The sequence below is a fragment of the Hyperolius riggenbachi genome, chromosome 2 (genome assembly GCF_040937935.1).
Source record: "Hyperolius riggenbachi isolate aHypRig1 chromosome 2, aHypRig1.pri, whole genome shotgun sequence".
NCBI classification, from domain to species: Eukaryota; Metazoa; Chordata; class Amphibia; order Anura; family Hyperoliidae; genus Hyperolius; species Hyperolius riggenbachi.
Window position 1 is genome coordinate 150,456,140 of NC_090647.1, and position 20,686 is coordinate 150,476,825.

Below are 20,686 nucleotides of genomic sequence, written 5' to 3' on the forward strand. Positions count from 1 at the left end.
AGTTAGGTAGCCGGGTGGGTAGCCAGTGGGGGCCCCCGACTCCTATGCTCCCCCTCACCTGGGTGGCCCCCCTCCAATTACAAGCTGCGGGGATTGCAGCCCGACTGGTTTTTTTTGTTTTTTTTCCCTTAAAAAAAAACTATTTTCCCCGGGGGGGGGGGGCCCCCTCCTATCCTCCCCATCCCTCACCTCGGAGGGCCCCCCTCCTGTTACGAGCGGCGGGTACAGCAAACTTCCGGCGAGGTAAAGCAGAAGATAGAGGTCCAGCTTCCTCCCAGTCGCTGTCTCCTTTGTAATTGCCGCGCACTAAACCAGGAAGCAGTGCGAGCGGCATAGAGGAGACAGCGTAGCCCGGGAGGCAGCTGGACCTCTATCTTCTGCTATACCTCGCCGGAACTTTGCTGTACCCGCCGCTCTACCGCCGCTCGTAACAGGAGGGGGGCCCTCCGAGGTGAGGGAGGGGGAGGATAGGAGGGGGCCCCTCCCGGGGAAAATAGTTTTTTTTAAGGGACATAAAAAATAAAAAAAATAAAAAACAGTCGGGCTGCCCTCCCCGCGGCTCTCCCCTCCAGCGCACCCCTTCTAGGGGCCCCCAGGAGGAGGGGCAGTCGGGGCCCACCGATGGGACCGTCGGTGGTTCGGCGGCTCTGTCCGAGCCTGCCTGGACCCATCAGAAGAACCCGCTGGGGTATGCATACCACACGTTGAGAACCTAGGATGTAGACTACTGGAAATCTATGGTGACTGCAGTTCATGCTGGTATCTTTTAGTAAGAGGTAAAGAATAACACTCACAAAGCCACAATTCACTTTGAATTTCCATATTCCACATTATTTATAGTTTTGGACAGCATTGAAGTTTTTTTTTCTCTTTGACACCATTATAAATGAAGAATCAATATATTAGACACTGCCACTGAGATTATATAAACATAGTCAACACTGCAGCCATTATTGTTGCATTCAGCTCTGTTTCCAGGTACAGGCTGACCAATGTGGCGTCAGCATTAAGGGTGCATTCTGTTACTGAGCCCCCAGCTGCTGCAAGGGTTCCCTTTAACCACTTTACCCCCAGCGGTACGAATTTCTCCGCCCCTTTTTTCCCTCCTAAAAAACCAGGGACGGAGAAATCCGTACCTTCCGCGCTACCGCCGCTGTCCGCGCTCCCGCCGCTCGTGCGCGCGCACCCGCCGCTCGTGCACGCCGCCGCCCGCTCGCCCGGAGATCAATGAACGGGAAAATCCATTCCCGTTCGTTGATCTAAGCCCCCGCAATGATCTGCTGCTTCTTTCAGAAACAGCGAGATCATTGTGCGTCTCCCAGCCTCCTACTGCTTCCTGTAAGCGTCCTTCCGGACGCTTACAGGTCGCATGTAAACAAACACTCTGTGGCCATCTTGTGGCCAAATAGTAAACTACACCCTAAAAGCATTTTACATATACAAACATTACATTTACACAATAAATTAACTCATTACCTCCCACACTCCCCAATTTTTATTTTTTTTTTGTAATAAAAAAAAAAAAAAAAAAATACAATAAAAAAAAAAAAACATAAATAGTTACCTTAGGGACTGAACTTTTTAAATATTTATGTCAAGAGGGTATAACACTGTTACTTTATAAACTGCGGGCTTGTAATTAGGGATGGATGCAAAACTGAAAAAAATGCACCTTTATTTCCAAATAAAATATTGTCGCCAAACATTGTGATAGGGACATAATTTAAATGGTTTTATAACCGGGACAAATGGGTTAATACATTTCATGGGTTTTAATTACAGTAGCATGCTTTATTTAAAAACTATAATGGCCGAAAACTGAAAAATAATAATTTTTTCCCACATTTTTTCCTATTTCCCCATTAAAACACATTTAGAATAAAATAATTCTTGGCATTATGTCCCACCTAAAGAAAGCCTAATTGGTGGCAAAAAAAACAAGATATAGTTCATTTCATTGGGATACGTAATAATAAAGTTATAGACGAATGAATGGAAGGAGCGCTGAAAGGTGAAAATTGCTCTGGTGGTCAGGGGGTAAAACCCCTCAGTGGTGAAGTGGTTAAGGCCCAGAATGATCTACAACAGGTTGGAGGACCACTGCTAGGGATGGTCGCTGGATCCCGCGGAATTAAAATTTCCACGATTCCAGCTGGAATTTGGCGATTCTGGTTCCGTTGCGATGGAACGGAATTGCTATAGTGCTATGGTGGAATTTCCGTGGAAAAATGTGGAATTCCGCCGAATAGCTAGGCTGGCTTCAGCATGTAGCATTGTAGAGTGTTGTGTTGGTGGTATAATGGTTAGGATAGCAGCCTACAGAGAGGTAGGCCTGGGTTCGATTCCTGGCCAATGTATGTGAATGGGCTTTTGACGGAGGAGGAGGGAGGGAGAAAGAAGAAAAAGGACTAGGGGAACAGCCAAAAGGTGCTATGGGCTACCATTTAGCATTAACAAGGTTTCATTTGCGATTACTTTAATTTTTCCGCCGGAATGCGGAATTCCACGGAATTTCGTAAAATTCCGGCGAAAATGTCATAGCGACGGAATTTAGCACTGGCGGAATCCGCGAATTCCGGCGGAACGGAATATGCTCTTTCCGATCATCCCTAACCACTGTAATTTGGTACTCAGTTCTACTTAGCACACACTACAACTGCACTCTGTTACATAGTACCCACTGCAACTTAGCACCAACTGCCACAAGGCTTAGCACCCACTAGTCTGGGTGTGAGGATGTAACAACTTTTGATGTGAATACAGTGCACAGCCACGGAGCAGTATGACCAGGAGGTGGAGGAACCAGGACTTTTCATAGTAGCCAGCGGGACGCTGCGACTGTGAGGTGCCTGCCTGTTATAGAAGCCCCTAAGGGAGATGTGCAATGTAATATGTTGTTTTTACAAAGAAACTTTTCAGTGTAAGCGTGATTTTAATGGTGAGAGGAATTCAATCTTGGATTTTGCACTATGTAAGTACTCTGTTTGCCTTTGAGGCCTATTGCGTGTGGCCTGATATTAGCCATGGAGAGAATCCGAAGACATCACAACAAAAGTTGTTTAGGTGATACCTTTAATGACTAACTGTACAGGATTTTTCTGCAAGCTTGTAAAACTTTGTTTCTTCTTCAGGCATGTTTCAGAACTGGTTCAGAACCGTAGTTTTTGTATAGTTCTGAAACAGACCTGAAGGAGAAACTTAAAGTTTTGAAAGCTTGCAGAAAAATCTTGTACAGTTAGTCATTAAAGGAGAACTGTAGTGAGAGGTACATGGAGGCTGCTATATTGATTTCCTTTTAACCACCCTGGCATTCTATTAAGATCGCCAGGGCGGCTGCGGGAGGGTTTTTTTTTTATTAAAAAAAATCTATTACATGCAGCCAACTGAAAGTTGGCTGCATGAAAGCCCACTAGAGGGCGCTCCTGACGCATACTTCTGATCGCCTCCGGCGATCAGAAGTAACAAGAGGGGCCGCGATGAGCGGCCCTGCTTGTTCTGCTTTCCGCGTCGCCGTGGCGACGAGCGGAGTGACGTCATGGACGTCAGCCGACGTCCTGACGTCAGCCGCCTCCGGTCCAGCCTTTAGCGCTGGCCGGAACTGATTGGTCCGGCTGCGAAGGGCTCGGGCGGCTGGGGGGACCCTCTTTCGCCGCTGCTCACAGCGGATTGCCGCAGAGCGGCGTCGATCAGGTAGCACACGCGGCTGGCAAAGTGCCGGCTGCGTGTGCACCTTTTTAATTGAAGAAAATCGGCCCAGCAGGGCCTGAGCGGCACCCTCCGGCGGTAATGGACGAGGTGAGCTCGTCCATACCGCTAAGGAGGTTAAGAAATACCAGTTGCCTGGCAGCCCTGCTGAGCTATTTGCCTGCAGTAATGTGACTAACACCAGAAACATGCATGCAGCTCATCTTGTCAGATCAGACAAAAATGGCAGAAACAGCTGATCTGTTGCATGCTGGTTCAAGGTCTATGGCTAAAAGTATTAAAGGCAGAGGATCTGCAGGTTAGCCAGGCAACTGGTATTGCTTACAAGGAAATAAATATGGCAGCCTCTCACTACAGTTCTCCTTTAAAGTTATCACCTAAACAACTTTTGTTGTCATGTCTTTGGATTTGCCTTTGAGGTCACGTTCTGAGTGTACTGCCTGGAGCAGATTCAACATTCAATACAAGAGCATATCCCACTGCCAATAATAAGTAGTGGTGGCTTGCTGGCAGGGGTGTGTGCCGCACACTATGGTGGTTACTTGGTGGTGGTGATGTGAATCATACTGGTGGTCTTGCTAGCTATGATTCATCTATATTTATTTATTTATTTTTTTAGCTAGCTTGGCTCTTGCTGCGCACAGAAGGAGACCGGAATAGCAAGGCTGAATGCCCATGCACGGAAAAAAGCAGCAGTGCATAAACACCACCACAAAAATGTGCATGGGCGACCTTGGGTCCCACAAAAGCAGAGCGCTTACCGTTGTTCCCCCCGGAGGGCAACTTCTTTCTTTGCTATCGACGCAGGGGGTACTTGGGGTCCTCCGACACCCGAAGGATTGGACTGTGCCAAGTGGTTTCCCACTGGCCAGGGTCGGCCTCCCCTCAGAGGGGGCCTCTAGTCGGGTACCGGAGTCCCCAGTGCCAGCAAGCTGGTCCCGACCTTGTGGCCAGAGTTATAAAAATTCTGTGCTCTCCCTAGCCAAAAGGCCGGAGAGCTGCGTTCTTAGGCTAAGCATACAGATAGTACAGACCTTAGTATCCTACTCATCCAAGGGGTTTCCCAGGCCCTGGGACTTTTGGATACTCTTGGTTCGCTAATCCAGGGGCAGTACACCTCAGCAAAGCCACTCAGCCCTTCAGCTTCAATCATGGTAGATCCATTCAGTCAGAATCTGGGAATTTATGAACGAGAACGGACATCTCTACTAGAGGATCTGAGGGCCAGACTCCCCCTTGATCACTCGTTCAAGGAAAGCCCCCGTTTCACCACGCTGGGGTCTCAGTAACATACATCCCTGAAACTGATAAGAACAGATACTACACTTGATCTTACCCAAAAGGCTGAGAAGCTATCACTCATCTTTATGTTTTAGGTAAGTTGAGGTGAAAGAGTGGTAACATAAAAGTGGCTTTTGGGCCTCTAACATCCACTAGGCCCCAGGCACCTACCTAGGTTTCCTTGTGGATGATTATACTATGGGCTTGATTCACAAAGCGGTGATAACTCAGTTATCACGCCTAAAAGACTTTAGGCGTGATAAGCCGTGCACTGCTGAGTTAGCACCGCTTTTGCTCTTTATCGCGCGCAAAGTCCCGCGCGCAAAGTTTTGCGCGCGCAATCGCGCAATTCCGCGCGCAGCGCCCATAGGGTTTAATGGGCACATCGCGCGAACTGCACCGGGCGATTGCGCGCGCAAAACTTTGCGCGCGGAATTTCGCACGAGTTTCATTTTATCACGCCTAAACTAAGTTTAGGCGTGATAAAGGGCTTTTCACAGGCGTGCAAACACTTTGCACCGCTTTGTGAATCAGGCCCTATGTGTAGTCTCTCTGCTTTTATTTGATTAGAGCTTAGGAAGGAAGCCGGATACACTTCCTGTTGATTTGAATTGGCCCAATTCCCAGCTGTATATAACATGCATTACATCTGCTACATCAAGCCAGACTTATTGGATCCCATTGACCATCTCAAGTGAAGACCTGTGGCCTCTAATGCAGTTTAGTTGCAGTAATAACAGCTGTTGGTAGCACACTTTCGTATGTTCTATACAAATTTGACCAAAACAATTGCATGCAGAGTGGCTGTCCTGAATATATTATTTTTAGCATCACTGCTGAGTTAAGTACAATGGCATTAACATGCACAGATAAGCAACAGTGTGAATGAAGCAACAATTATTTTGAAAAATTCTGATGTAGATAATACACATAGGCCTGTGTTTTAACAGAATGATTGCATCGCCTAGGCACATATCCCATCCCACAATTCCATAACCGCTTTATCCATCAGACATAAAGATGCAGATGAATGGCTGGAAAGATTCAAGCTACTGATCAACTCTACTCTACTAAATGGTTTCCAGAATGTATTAAAAGGAACCTGAAGTGAGAGGGATATGCAGGCTGCCATATTTGTTTCCTTTTAAACAATACCAGTTGCCTGGCAGTCTTGCTGATCTTCCTGGCATTAGTAGTGTCTGAATCATGTACACAAAGCAAGCATATATCTAATCTAGCCAGACTTAAAGTATACTTGAGGCAACTCCTTTTTAAAAATCCAGGCTCCAGGCATGTATGTGTATCCTCATGCTCACTGCTTCCCCTGTTCATGTCTGTTCCTCTCCATTCTGTTGCTATAGCCCCAGTAAGTCCTGGCCAGGTCACACTACTGTGTAAGTGCTGGGATGGCGGCGTGTGTTCTTGGTCATGCTTCCATGGGCGGGAGTGCAATCAAGGACACGTGCCGCCAGCCCAGCGCTTGCGCTACTGCACAACCTGGCTGGGTATTTTTTAATTTAGAACATCTGATCTGCATACTTGTTCAGGGTTTATGGCTAACAAAGTTTTAGAGGCAGAGGAACAGCAGAATAGCCAGGCAATGTTCATTGTTTAACCGCCTAACGACTGCACCACGCCGATTGACGTGAGCAGCGTGGTGCCTCAGGACCACTCCACGCCGATTGGCATGAACGGCTGGAAATGGAGATTGCAGGGGATCATGCGCGCATCCCTGCTTGAATGACGGAGCGGAGTTCCGTCATCAGTCTGCCGCTAGGGACTGTAAGACGGTGAAGCCGCCATGTAATAACACTGTACAGCGCTGTGATCTAAGGCAGCGCTGTCCCTTCTGTAGGCAGGGAAATGATCCGCTGTCATAGGCTGAATCCTATGACAGCTGATCACCCTGATTGGATGGCGGGGGTAGGGAGGGATACAAAATTAAAAAGAAAATATGTAATTTTATTTAAAAAATAAAGACACAAATATTTATAAAAAATAAATAAACAAACATTCTGGGAGCGATCATAGCCCACCAACAGAGAGCTCTGTTCGTGGTCAGAAAAGGGGGAGGAATCACTTGTGTGCTGAGCTGTGCGGCCCTGCAGCGAGGCCTTAAAGCTGCAGTGGCCTATTTTGTAAAAAAATGGCCTGGTCACTAAGGGGGTTTAAGACCGCTGCCCTCAAGAGGTTAAAAGAAAATAAATATGTGAGCCTCCATATCCCTCTCACTTCAGCTTCCCATAAAAAAGCTCATTGACTTAATAACTGCCCAATTTTCTGGTCTTGGATACTGGACAGTGAGGTTAATACAAGACCAACATAAAAACTGATTGATTATTCTAGATCTGCTCTGATTCCCTTCTTTTCTGATTACTCTGGACCTGTACTGGTAATCTGGACCTACACTGGTTCCCATGGTCACTGATTACTCCTGATCTGAAGTGGTTCCAATCTTTACCAATTACATTGGACCTAGACTTGTTCCCTTCTTGTGTGATATAGGTATTTGTATAGGTAATTGTTTTTATTCTTTGCTAATTAACCTGAACTTAAAGTGATTTTCTTGGTTACTGTTAGTCTGTACCTACATTGGTTGCGTTGATTACTGATGACTCTAGACCTATATTGTTTCCCTTTTTTACTGATTACTCTGGACCTATATTGGTTCCCTTCTTTATTGATTACTTGGGATCTACACTGGTTCCCTTCTTTACTGATTACTCGTGAGGTATAATGGTTATTTTCTTTCTCCGCAAACATATCCATCAGAGATCCCTTGCAAGCTCAGAAGGTCACTGCTAAATATGGAAAACATTGAGTTAAAAAGGGAAATACTGTGTGTAATTTGCATGTTGTAGACATTCCATTACACATATTCATATCGCCATCAGCTTTCACCACCAGAAGACAAAATGTTATATTCACTGTTTTCCGTAAATGTATCATCATCCAGTACCTGCCTCCCCACTCGGTTATTGTGGATTCTCATTCTTGCTTGAATGTCTCTTGGTGACTCCCTGGAGTCCAGAAAATCTTTGGAGAATTTCTCTCCAAATTCCAGCTCATGCTTGCAACCTCCCCACTCCCATGTGTCCTGAGGACTGGGCTCTGGGGTCTCCCTCATCAGAGGAGTCAAGTCCCTTGGGAGACCTCTCACTTTAGATAAAGCTTGGAGTTGCAACTGGTTTAGCTTCAGTCGGATCTTCTCTTCAGTTCCCCGGCGTTTCCACTCACAACCACAGCCCTGAAGCTTGCCCAGACTACAGGCTGTGGCTACCGAATGCATGACTCCTGCTGCCAGCAAAGAATAGGCAAAGGCGCTCTCCCGAAAACCTGGTGGAGAGAAAACAAAAAAAAATCAGAGCTGGCTACAGCAAAGTAAAATCCATCAACTAGCAATATATACCTTACTGATCAATTAGAATGACTTAATTCTTCAAGATCACAGTAAATAATACGTAATGACATTTACCCTTAAAGGGATTTGTGCTTCATATGTATTCACTGGAAAATTGTTGAATGCATGTTAAGCAGTGTTAGAATATTTACTCTAAACCTAAATTTCTATTAACATTCTATTTTAGAATGGGAGCAAACAGGCTTTGTAACACTCCACAGAGCTGTCACTCAGAGAAGGGTTAAGACGAAATGGTTCCTAAGGCAAGGTTTGGCTTCCTCCAATAGTCTTTTTGGTAAGCTAAGGTGGAAAAGGGGTCAGAGCAGGTTACACCTGGCCCCCTTAATGCTCACTAGGCCCCAGGCATTTTCCTAGATTGTCTTGTGGATGATCCTGCCCTGATGTCACTCATTAAAGACTGGAAGAGGAGGGGTTCAAAAGAATGGAAACAAGTCTTGCATGGGATACTTTAATTGGTTAAGTGCTTGAGTGAACAGTAACTTTCTCAGACATAATATTATGCACCAAACTTAAACCTTTCTCACCATAAGACTGGAAGGACATAGGCAACCACGGCGGAAGGGGGGACGGTGCAGTGTCTGGGGACAGGCACAAGTTGAGACACCAGTATATCTGCAGGTATCCTGCAGCTCACAGCACTGTCCCTTTCTTTCCCTGCTACAGCTGACTTTGGATGGAGCAGCAACATGTGTACAGAGCATGGAGCAGCTCTGGGGAACCAACCAGAGCCAGGTATGAGCACAGCCCTGTGCCCTGCTAGGTGAATGCTTCACTTTCCCCTTCATTACCAATGTCAGCTGTCCTCATTATTATCTGTATCCACACTGCTCCTGATCGATCCCATTGTCGGTCGGACAGGAAATTCCATTATGTGTACCGAGCATGAGGTCCTTCGATATTATTACACTGTATTGTGTGTGGCTGAGGGAGACCTTTCAGGAATCCCCCCCCCTTTCAGGAATCCCCTCCCCCCCCCCCCAAAAAAAAATCCTGGGTTTGCCCCTGAAGGAAGAGAGTACTTCATGACTGCTAGGGTGCTCATCATAGTCTATTACTCAGGCTAAAGTGCTTATAAAGGAAGCACAAAAGCAACAGAAGTGACTCAATATATGAATAAAGTACAGAGGAGTATGCTTACTCTTTTGTTAGGATTTAGGACCCTCTGGGAGCCTAGGAGGTGTTCACTATTATCTCCCCACTGACAAATCCAATCCAGGTCCAGTGGGACATAAACATCCTCTCCCGTTACTATTAAACCTTCATGGAAATATTGCAGTTCATCTAAAAATGTCTTCTGAAAATACTCAGAAAAGTCCTACTTTTGTACATTGCAAATCTTCTCTTATCATCTATATTTGCTATTAGGATCACCACATTATTACCACTACCACTTCATCTGACAGAAATGCTTTACACTATATAGCCTAACTACCACTGCAGCACGGAATGTTCTCACTTAAAAGGCTCTCTAGAGCCTCAATGAGCGCTGGTATTTGGCTGAACTATGTCCACCATGTCCCTTCCTCCCCAGCCACACCCTTCCTGGCCCACTAGTGACATCATCATCTGGTCTCTGCACCAGTACTGAGGTCAAGCAGATATCTTGTCGGGAAATTGGGAAAAAGAAAGGGGGAGGGGGGGGGGGTATAGAGATAAATAGTCCTGACTGGTTGATTCCAATCCATATCTTGCCCTACCTACATCTCGGAGCTTGTTCACAAGTATACACCAGGTCGCCCCCTCCGTTCCTCCAACGACCTTCGCCTCACCACCCCGCGCATTTCACACTCCCATGCCCGCCTGCAGGATTTCTCAAGAGCTGCCCCCACCCTCTGGAATGCCCTTCCACCACCCATCAGACTTGCTCCCTCTTTCAACATATTCAAACAAGCCCTCAAAACCCACCTCTTTATGATGGCCTACCCACCTCCTACCACACAGTAACTCTCTAAGGAATATTTAACAGCCCCCCCTAGTGTTTCCACCCCTCCCTTTAGATTGTAAGCCTCTGGCAGGGTCCTTCACTCCCTAGTGTAATCTACAGGATCATGTGCTCCTGTCCTATGACAGCCTGTACTTGTATTACTGGGCCTACCTAACCAGCCCATATTGCATGATCATGTATTTTGTACAATTTGTATGTACAACTTTGTTCTATGTGTATAACCTTATGTATGTCATCCTTGTATCATTGTATATATTTATTGTCCAGCGCTGCGTAATATGTTGGCGCTTTATAAATACAATAAATAATAATAATAATAATAATATCTTACTAGCACTTGCCAGGACTCAGTGGTCCCCTGTTTGTGACCGTAGTCAGTTTTGCTGAGGTAGTATGCTACATGTTATGCAGCCTTACTTCCAGATAGGGGAACAGTGATCCACTACAAGGTTATTTTAATGAAAATCCCTTTCCTGACTCCTAACCCCAAACTCCCCCTTAATGGTAACCCTTTTTTGATGCCTAATTCTAACCTCTCATTTAATGTTAACCCCTGTAACATGCCTAATCAGAACCATTTGACCCTAACATCATAGGTAACATACTGCTACCTTATCCTGTATCCTTATCTCACCTAATCAGCACCTAACCCAAACCTGTAATGATCTGCGCTGCTGTCTGCACAGGCAGACAGTTGTTTGACCATTTTTTAGCTCTGAGTGCTGCAGGTCTCTGGAAAAGAGACCTGTCCTCACTCTGCAAGTTTCAGAGTTGCTCTGCTGGTGAGGAATTTGCATCCACTTGTCATGAAAATTGCTTAGCTGCTTCCTTTGATGGCTTGCAGAATAAATGCCATTTCCTCCCATAATTCCCTGCTGGTCATGATGGTTTGTTCCTGCTTGCTTACCTGGAGTCTCAGCCTTTGCTAATTGTTTGCTAAGATTATCTTAGAGTCATTCCTTGGGACTGCACTAGTATTCCTTCTAGCTTAGTCAGGTTGTATTATCTGTATTGCCTTGTACTGTCTATCTGTTGCGATTGTCTTGTCGCCAGCGGCAGTCGACAGGAAATCGTTCTGTCTGTTAGTATCGCATTCGCCCTAGCGGTAGTGACGGTGGTTCCTTCTGTACTCTGTCTTAGGGGTGCAAGCCAGAGCAGCGGTTGCTACTGGTTGCTCCATCTGTCTGTCTATCTGGATCGCATCCGCCCTAGCGGTAGTGGCGGTGGTTTCTTCTGTACTCTGTCTGGGAGTGTAGGCCAGAGCTGCGGTTGCTACTAGTTACTCCTTCTGTCTGTCTTGTCTGGAACGAACGCTTGCTGTAGGCTCGGTGAGGTAACCGTTTAGCAAGCGTTCGCGTTCTCTATTCATTTTCGTGTTACATTGGTTAGTTAGGGTTGGCGTGTTTTGTCTCTGTTGCGCTTTTTGTGTGGAGACCGCGCCATTAGCGTGCTTTGTCGCTGTTGCGCTTTTCATGCGGCGACCACGCTTAGCGAGTGCGTTTGTTATTTTCCTTGGTGTTCTGATCATTGTTGTTTGCTGTGTCTTTCTTGTTACACTTGTGCTCTTGTCTTACTCGGTCTTGTGTCACTGTTGGCAATCGCCACTCTTGCGACTGCGTACCCACTTGGTTTCCGCTGTTGTGTGTTCACCGTCGCCAGGTGGCGACTAGATTGGTGGACATACATACCTTCTATCACTGTGTTTATTCAGTCTTGTGTAGCTGTTAGCAATCGCCATCTCTTGCGATTGCTTTCCCACTTGGTTTCCGCTGTTGTGTGTTCACCGTCGCCAGGTGGCGACTAGATTGGTGGACATACATACATTCTATCTCTGTGCTTATTCAGTCTTGTGTCGCTGTTAGCAATCGCCATCTCTTGCGATTGCGTTCCCACTTGGTCTTCACTGTTGTGTGTTCACCGTCGCCAGGTGGCGACTAGATTGGTGGGCATACATACATTCTGTCTCTGTGCTCACTCTCTTTCACTAGGGGCTATCTTGCCCTGTATTGCTTCCCCTCGTACAATTCCTATCTGGCATCTGTGGCAGTACAGAGGGGTTGTTCCTCTGCTCTCCACAGCTCCATGTGCCGGCGGGAATTCCCCTCTACAGGTGCATTGCACCGCAGCTGGGTTCTGTCGTTCAGACGTTTGTGGAGGATTTCCGCAGTGTCGGCGCGCATCTTGTGCGCTGACCACGGAAATAATTCCACAATCGTTACAAAACCATTCAACAAGAAGTAACACAAGAAGATCCTATAAATGACCGCACCACTCACAAAGGATTCAGTATAGAAGTAGAACGATCTTTATTTATACAAAAAAAAATGTTATGCATAAAAACACTTAAAATCAAGGTCATTTATAGGATCTTCTTGTTCTTCTTCTTCTTGGTATACTAATTGTGATCCTTTCTGCACACTCAGGACCTATGTAGTTATTTATTTGGTTGTTGGTGCTTGCCCATTGTTCCTTTGTGGTAACCCAAACCATTCACTTTGACTAAAGGTGGCCATACACGTATTGATTTTTCCCATTGCTATCCGGCCAATTCGATCACTTTCATTGAATCAGTTACAAATCGAAGCTGCTGCCCATCTGATCAATTTTTGGTCTAAATCGATTGTATAGGTCAGTTGCTCCAGATGGACAAGGATCTTTCTATTGGCCAAATTTGGCAGCCATCCATGAGTGAATGGCCACCTTAATACTCCCAATTCATTGTCTGGTACCCAATGTACTGCTATGTTCAGAGCCAGTATTCCAGGTAAATAGTAGCCTAATGCCAGTGCTTATTCCACCACAGTCTGCTTCTATAGGTTTAGATTAGTGCCAGTCGATACACTTTTCATTTCCCAAGACAAGGCAATCTGCTACATAACCTCACAGCCAGCAGATTCAGACTTCTTCTGGAAAATGACTGTCGCTGTATGAAATCCTGCATGTGGCTGTTTGAAAATGCCATGCCGTTCTTGGTGACTCTCCAGATTAATGACCCATTACTAACAAGGAGTACCCACTATATGGTGACATTACAATGAATGAATCTCTCTCTGTTGCTAGCCAGAATGTGTTAACAGGTTGCTAGTGATATCATGTTATACTGTAGAGAATATTCCACATTAAAGGACCATTCCAGCAAAAACAGTAAGCAGTCAAAATCTGACAGAATCCAACAGGTTTTGGACTACTCCATCTCCTCATGGGGGATTTTCTTTGTTTTCAAAAACATCCTCAGAACGACAGTTTAACTAGCAAAATACTGTGCAAGTGAGTAGAGAGGCTGGCTGATTACTGATTGGCTGGCTTACTGATTGGCAGTTACACTGCCATTCAAGAAATCCTTTTGAAAACAAAGAAAACCCAAAGAATCCCCCATGAAGAGATGGACTAGTCTAAAACTTGTCAATTCTGGCAGATTTTAACTTATTTTTTTCGCTGGAGTGGTCTTGGGAAAGAGCTAAAGGGATTTGTTTTCCTTTTTTATACTAAAAGCAGCAGCTCTCCCAAGACTGCAATACCGGGAGCCAGAGCTCCATACTTTATGAAGTTGCTACTTGTACTTGGGAATTTCCCAGCCGAAACAGCTGTGAAAATGAGCTACTATTCTGCTTTCTACACTTTGCCTTCCCAGCTCTGTCCTCATTGGCCATGGTTCAATATGCTTTTAGGCTGCTTGTGATGATGGAAAGGTCTGGCGCCAAACCAAAGGAACAAGCATAACGTTATGTTTCATGTTGGGAAGTTTCTTTACACTTTCAGAACCACTGTGCCCTCCAATACGGAATATGGTTACCTCAAGACAGCCACCCAGAATTCACCTATTAACAGCAGCAGACAAAGATCGCTGCTATGGGATTAGCTGCTGGCATGGCATACTGATTTATTACACAACAGAAACATATTAAATATAGCTACCATGAGAAGGGATTTACCAAGAAAAAAGCCAAAAAATGGAACAAAAAGTTCTCAGAGCAACCAATGAAAATGCTTTCTTCAGTTAATAGCTGAAAACCACATTGGCTGCTCCTTTCAGTTGTTCCATCTTTCTTGCAGTTTTTTTTACATTCGTCTTAAAGCAAACCTGAAGTGAAAATAAACTTACGAGATAATGGGGTATAGTACAGCTAAGAAATTTAGAACATTAGTAGCAAAGAAAAGAGCACCATATTTTTTCCAGTACAGGAAGAGTTAAAAACTTTGTTTGTCACAGCTACGCAAAAGAGCTTTTCTGAGCTATTTGACCCACTGGGTCAAATATAGTCCTTTTTCTGAAGCTCTTAAACAGCTAATAAACATTGAGAGACCGCTTGAGATAAGGTTTTACTGCAGGAAAGTTAAAAGGGGGACTTTGTTTCTGCTTTATTTTATAGCTTAACCATTTCAGCCTGCGGGGACTTTTCACCTTATGCATCTTTGCAGCAATTTTCACCTCCCATTCATTCGCTAATAACTTTATAACTTCTTAACACAATTTATGAATCTATATCTTGTTTTTTCTGCCACTAATTAGGCTTTCTTTGGGTGGTACATTTTGCTAAGAATTATTTTTTTATAAATGCATTTTAACAGGATTAATAAGAAAAAAATTTAAATTCATTATTTCTCAGATTTCGGCCATTATAGCTTTAAAATAATCCATGTTACCCTAATTAAAACCTATGTATTTTATTTGCCCGTTTGTCTCAGGTATGACACCATTTAAATTTTGTCCCTACCACAATGTATGGCGCCAATATTTTATTTGGAAATAAAGGTGCATTTTTTCTGTTTTGCGTCCATCACTATTTACAAGCTTATAATTTAAAAAATGTTCCTAGTATACCCCCTTCAAATGCATATTTAAAAAGTTCAGACCCTTAGGTAACTATTTATGTTTTTTTTTTTATTGTAATTTTTTATTTCCATTAAAATTTTATTTGGGTAATATTTTGGTGTGGGAAATAAACAGTTAATTTTTAATGTTATTATATGTGTAAATTGTAATGTAAAAAATATGCAGATGTAGTTTTACTATTTGGCCACAAGATGGCCACCTTGAGTTTATTTTTTTTCTCCTTGTGCTTCTCGATGACCGGAAGCACAAGGAGGATGTGGAAAATGTTATTGTAACGATACAACCTGATCCCCGTGCCTGCGACGAGTCGGGCTCTTCCGGCTTGCGTTCCACGCCGGTTCAGTCTGCGGCTGCGGGCGGAGGCGTGCGTTCCAAAGGACGCATGGGACGTACGCGTTCAGCCTATGCAAGCAGGCGGCAGGCGTACCGGAAGTGACGCGTCGGAACGTACGCGTCTGACGCGGCGGAAGTGACGCATGCGGTAAGCTTATAAGCGTTTCCGGAACGCGGCCGCACGCCTGTTATAGCGTGTATTTTGCCGCATATAGGCTAGTGTGAGCTTACTCCAGACTTTGCTATTGTGATAAGTCTATGTTAGGTTTCTGAGTCCCAGCATTGCTTTTGGCTAGGTTAGCCTGAGTTCCTGGCTGCTGCGACTCAGTTCCAGTCATTGCTCCCTGATCTGATACCTGTGAATGACCCGGCTTGTAGTTAGACCACTCTCTGTTTTGTCCCTTTGTACTTCAGTCATCTGACACCAGTGTTTGACCCGGCTTGTATTCGACCATTCTTGATCTTGTCCCTGTCTGCCATCTGATTCTGATAACGACCCGGCTTGCATTAGACCTTCCGCCTGTCTCTCTGCAACTCTGCAGGGCAGGAACCGGTGCCAGCCGTGACAGTACGGTCGTCTGACCGTTACAGTTATTTGCAGAAAGACTGAAGCCTCTAGTAAGAGCACTTCGTTTTTTTCTGCTGGGGACACGGATCGGTGATCGGGAACCATGTTCCCGTTCACTGATCCCAGGGCTACCGGGGGACAGCACGGGGGCACGGGGGCGCACCCGCGATCGCGCAGGGGAGCGCGCCGAAGCGCGGCACCGCAGCAGAGCAGCCGCCTGGACGTGAGGATCACATCTGGGCGGCTGAAATGGTTAAAATATAGAGTGTGGTTCCTAAACTGCAAATATGACAGAATGATGCAATGTTATAAAAAAAAATTATATAACTGAAATTAAAATGAGACTCTTTTCTTTGCTACTTATGTTCTATTGTGGTCAGGGGGGTGGTTGGATTTAGGGATGGGTAAAGGGGGGCTCATACGGGGGGTGGGTTAGGTTTAGGGATTAATATTGGTGGAGATTGTGGTCAGGGGGGGGGGGTTGGAATTAGGCAAGGGTAGAGTAAGGCTCATATGAGAGGAGGGTTAGGTTTAGGGGTTAATATTGGTATATTTAATACCCCCTTGGGGATAGACACATTTACATGGAGGATTTGCAAAGGCAGATTGATCAGCTGGCCGCGATGGTCCAGGGCCTCGCTGATATGGTGACTCCATTGGCACAGGCTGCGGCTGCGGCCATTCCTCTGGGAGATGAGCCGGATGATGCTGCTGAACCCCCGGTGGCTCCGGCGGCCCAAGCAGTCCCACCACCTATTCCACCGATAGCACCTGCAGCACCTGTAGCACTTGTTGCAGAACCCAAACTTCCACTCCCTGAGAAGTTCTCAGGAGATCGTGGCACGTTTAGCAACTTCATGAACTCTTGCATGATGTATTTCTTTGTCAGGCCGCAAGCCACGGGGACAGAAACACAGAGGGTGGCCTTGGTAATCTCGCTGCTTCAGGGAGACCCACAGGCCTGGGCCTATAGCCTTCCTCAGGGGCATCCTGCTCTCACCTCAGTGGAGGAATTCTTCCAAGCCATGGGGGTGCTGTACTCAGACCCCGATATTACCACCACCGCTTCACACAAGATCAGGGCCCTAAAGCAAGGGAAAAACACGGCTGAGGTATACGCGTCTGAGTTCAGGCGTTGGTCCGTGGCCTCCAGATGGAATGATCCAGCACTGGTGGATCAGTTCAATTTCGGCCTTTCAGAACCAGTTAAGGACCATTTGGTCAATTACCCTCCAGCGGAGACGCTGGATGAGGCAATCACCCTTGCCATCAGGGTGGACCGCCGGATACGCCAGAGACGCTCAGAGCGGTCAGGAACAGGGAGTGTTGCACCCATGGTGGCGGGCCTGCTCAGTCCACCTACTCCCACCGAAGAGCCCATGCAGATTGGGGCATCTAAGTTGTCAGCTGCGGAGAAGACACGCAGACGATCCCAGGGACTATGCCTGTACTGTGGGGGTGCCGGTCACATGGTCCGCGCTTGCCCCGAGAAGAAGTCGGGAAACGCCAGCACCTAGATGAATTGGAGGAAGTTCATCCGGGCGGGCAGGTAATTCCTCTCAAAAGTCAACGTTTTTTAGTACCTTTCAGTCTGGATTGGAAGGAAAGGGGGATAACAGGGCAGGCTTTTATTGACAGCGGTGCTGCAGGGAATTTTCTGGATATATCCGTAGCCGCTCGGTTAAATATTCCCTCGTTGCCTCTCCAAAGTCCGCTACAGGTCACCGCCATCGATGACTCCCCATTAGAGTTAGCCACTCCGGTGGCAAGAACTCCGGAGTTGCACCTGAAAATCGGGGCTCTGCATTCAGAGAAGATAACCTTCTTCCTTCTGAACATGCCATCCACACCGTTGGTACTTGGTTTGCCGTGGCTGAAACAACACAATCCAGTGTTGGATTGGCGTACAGGGCAACTGGTTAAATGGTCGGGATCCTGTTACCAGAATTGTCTGCGAACATTACCTCTCCTCAGCACCCAAGTAACGCCGTCCCAGATTCCATGGCCCTACAGGGAATTTGCTGACGTTTTCTCTCCCCAGGCAGCAGAGAAGCTACCGCCACACCGCCCCTACGACTGCCCGATAGATCTGTTGCCAGGAACCATGCCCCCCCGGGGTCATTTGTATAGCTTATCGGGCCCCGAGCGCTCGGCGATGCGGGAATATATCCAAGAAAACCTGGAGAAAGGGTTCATCCGGCCTTCCAGCTCTCCGGCAGGGGCGGGATTCTTTTTTGTAGAAAAAAAGGATGGTGGGCTCAGACCCTGTATTAATTATAGGGGGCTGAACACCATCACTATAAAGAACCGCTATCCGCTTCCGTTGATCGAGGATCTATTTGGACAGGTGGCCGGGGCTCGAGTGTTCACTAAGTTAGACCTAAGAGGGGCGTACAACCTCATTCGTATGCGGCAGGGGGACGAATGGAAGACTGCGTTTAATACTCACGACGGGCATTATGAGTATTTGGTATGCCTTTCGGGCTCTGTAATGCCCCCGCAGTCTTCCAGGAGTTCGTCAACGACATCTTTCGAGACTTCCTTGGGAAGTTCGTCATTGTCTATCTAGATGATATTCTCATCTACTCCCCAACCCTCACAGAACATAGGCACCAGGTCCGTCAGGTGCTGCAGAAACTGAGAGAAAACCGCTTGTACGCCAAGCTCGAAAAATGTATCTTTGAAACCAACCAGGTACCATTTTTGGGGTACGTGGTATCGGATTCTGGGCTGACCATGGACGCAGCAAAAGTGTCCGCGGTCCTCAACTGGCCACAACCCGGCAATCTCAAGGCTCTTCAGAGATTCTTGGGATTTGCCAACTACTATAGGCGGTTTATCCAGGGATATTCATTAAAGGTGGCGCCCTTGACCAATCTGACTAAGATAGGAGCCGATCCCAGTCAGTGGTCATCCCAAGCCCAACTAGCATTCAAGACCCTAAAGGAGGCTTTCTGCTCCGCACCCATTCTCACGCACCCCGACGTCACTCGTCCTTTCATTGTGGAGGTGGATGCCTCTGAGATTGGGGTAGGAGCGGTCCTCTCTCAGTATTCAGGAAGCCCAGAAAAATTACATCCCTGTGCCTACCTGTCCAAGAGGTTCTCCCAGGCGGAGCGGAACTACGATATCGGGAACAGGGAGCTATTGGGAATTAAGTGGGCTTTCGAGGAATGGAGACAATGGCTAGAGGGGGCGACTCATCCTATCACCGTATACACAGATCACAAGAATCTGGAGTATATCAAGTCCGCCAAGAGATTGACTCCTAGACAGGCTCGGTGGGCGCTCTTTTTCTCTCGGTTCTATTTCACCATCACATACAAGCCAGGCCCTAAGAATGTGAAGGCAGACGCCTTGTCACGGGCGTTTAGACCCAGTTCCAACGAAACCCAAAACCCCGAACCGATAGTGCCCGCGCAATGTATTATTGCAACTATGTCCACCTCAGTGCCTGACACAGACTTAATGGATATTCTTTCTCCCTATCAAGGTGATGCTCCTTCGGGAAAACCTGCCGGGCGGTTATACGTTCCCCCCCAGTGGAGGCTCAAGGTCTTACAGCATTTCCATGAGGATAAAGCAGCAGGTCATCCGGGAGAAAACAAGACAAGGGAGCTGCTGTCGCGTTGGGTGTGGTGGCCATCGTTGAATCAAGATTCCAAAGCATTTGTGAAAGAGTGTTCCACTTGTGCCCGCAGTAAAGTATCCCGGACTGCGCCCAGCGGGCTGCTACGGTCCTTACCTATCCCATCTAAGCCCTGGACAGACATATCCATGGACTTTATTGTAGACCTTCCTGCCTCCAAAGGGTATACGGTTATTTGGGTCACTGTGGACCGATTTAGCAAAATGGCACATCTTGTTCCTTTGATTAAACTACCTTCGGCAAAAGAACTGGCTGAGCTTTTTATTTCACATGTGTTCAGACTCCATGGGGTACCGGAAAGGATTGTCTCCGACAGGGGAGTCCAGTTTGTCTCTCGGTTCTGGCAGGCCTTTTGCTCCCGGCTGGGAGTTACCTTGTCCTTCTCATCAGGGTTCCACCCTGAGACCAATGGCCAGACCGAGAGAATAAATCAATCAATAGAGCAATACTTGCGATGCTATGTAGCCAGCAACCAGGAGGAATGGGCGGCGTACCTCCCATTCGCAGAATTCGCTCTGAACAACCAGGTGAGTTCTTCTGCGGGCATGTCTCCATTTCAGGTAGTTACTGGACTGAATCCAAAATTTTCTCCACTCTCAGGGACCCCGTCGAATCTACCCGCCGTCGAGAATTGGGTAACCCATATGACGGAAATTTGGAAACAGGTTCGGGCGAACCTAAGTAAGGCAGTAGACAAACAGAAACGTTCTTTTGACAAGCGTCGGTCACGGGAACCGGACTTGTCTCCGGGGGATCTTGTTTGGGTATCCACCAGAAACATCCCGTTGCGACAGCCTACGCCCAAGTTAGGTCCCCGATTTATCGGACCATTCCCTATCATTAGAAGGTTGAATGAAGTGGCCTACAAGGTTAAGTTACCCGACTCCCTCAGAGTTGGAAATTCCTTTCACGTATCTCTACTGAAACCAGCTAAAGAGTCTCAGACCTCC

General features: G+C 46.6%; 1 protein-coding gene and 1 pseudogene across 3 annotated transcripts in view; both read right to left on the reverse strand.

The window, feature by feature from the left end:
* WNT10B (Wnt family member 10B) overlaps positions 1-20,686 on the reverse strand; it is a 124,069-nt gene that overhangs the window by 7,938 nt on the left and 95,445 nt on the right. For all 3 annotated transcript variants that reach the window (XM_068267689.1, XM_068267688.1, XM_068267690.1), the window contains exon 4: positions 7,946-8,322. In XM_068267689.1, coding sequence (XP_068123790.1) covers positions 7,946-8,322 — 377 coding nt within the window. The remainder of the gene's footprint in view (positions 1-7,945; positions 8,323-20,686) is intronic.
* LOC137554806 (U2 spliceosomal RNA) lies at positions 4,916-5,061 on the reverse strand (annotated as a pseudogene).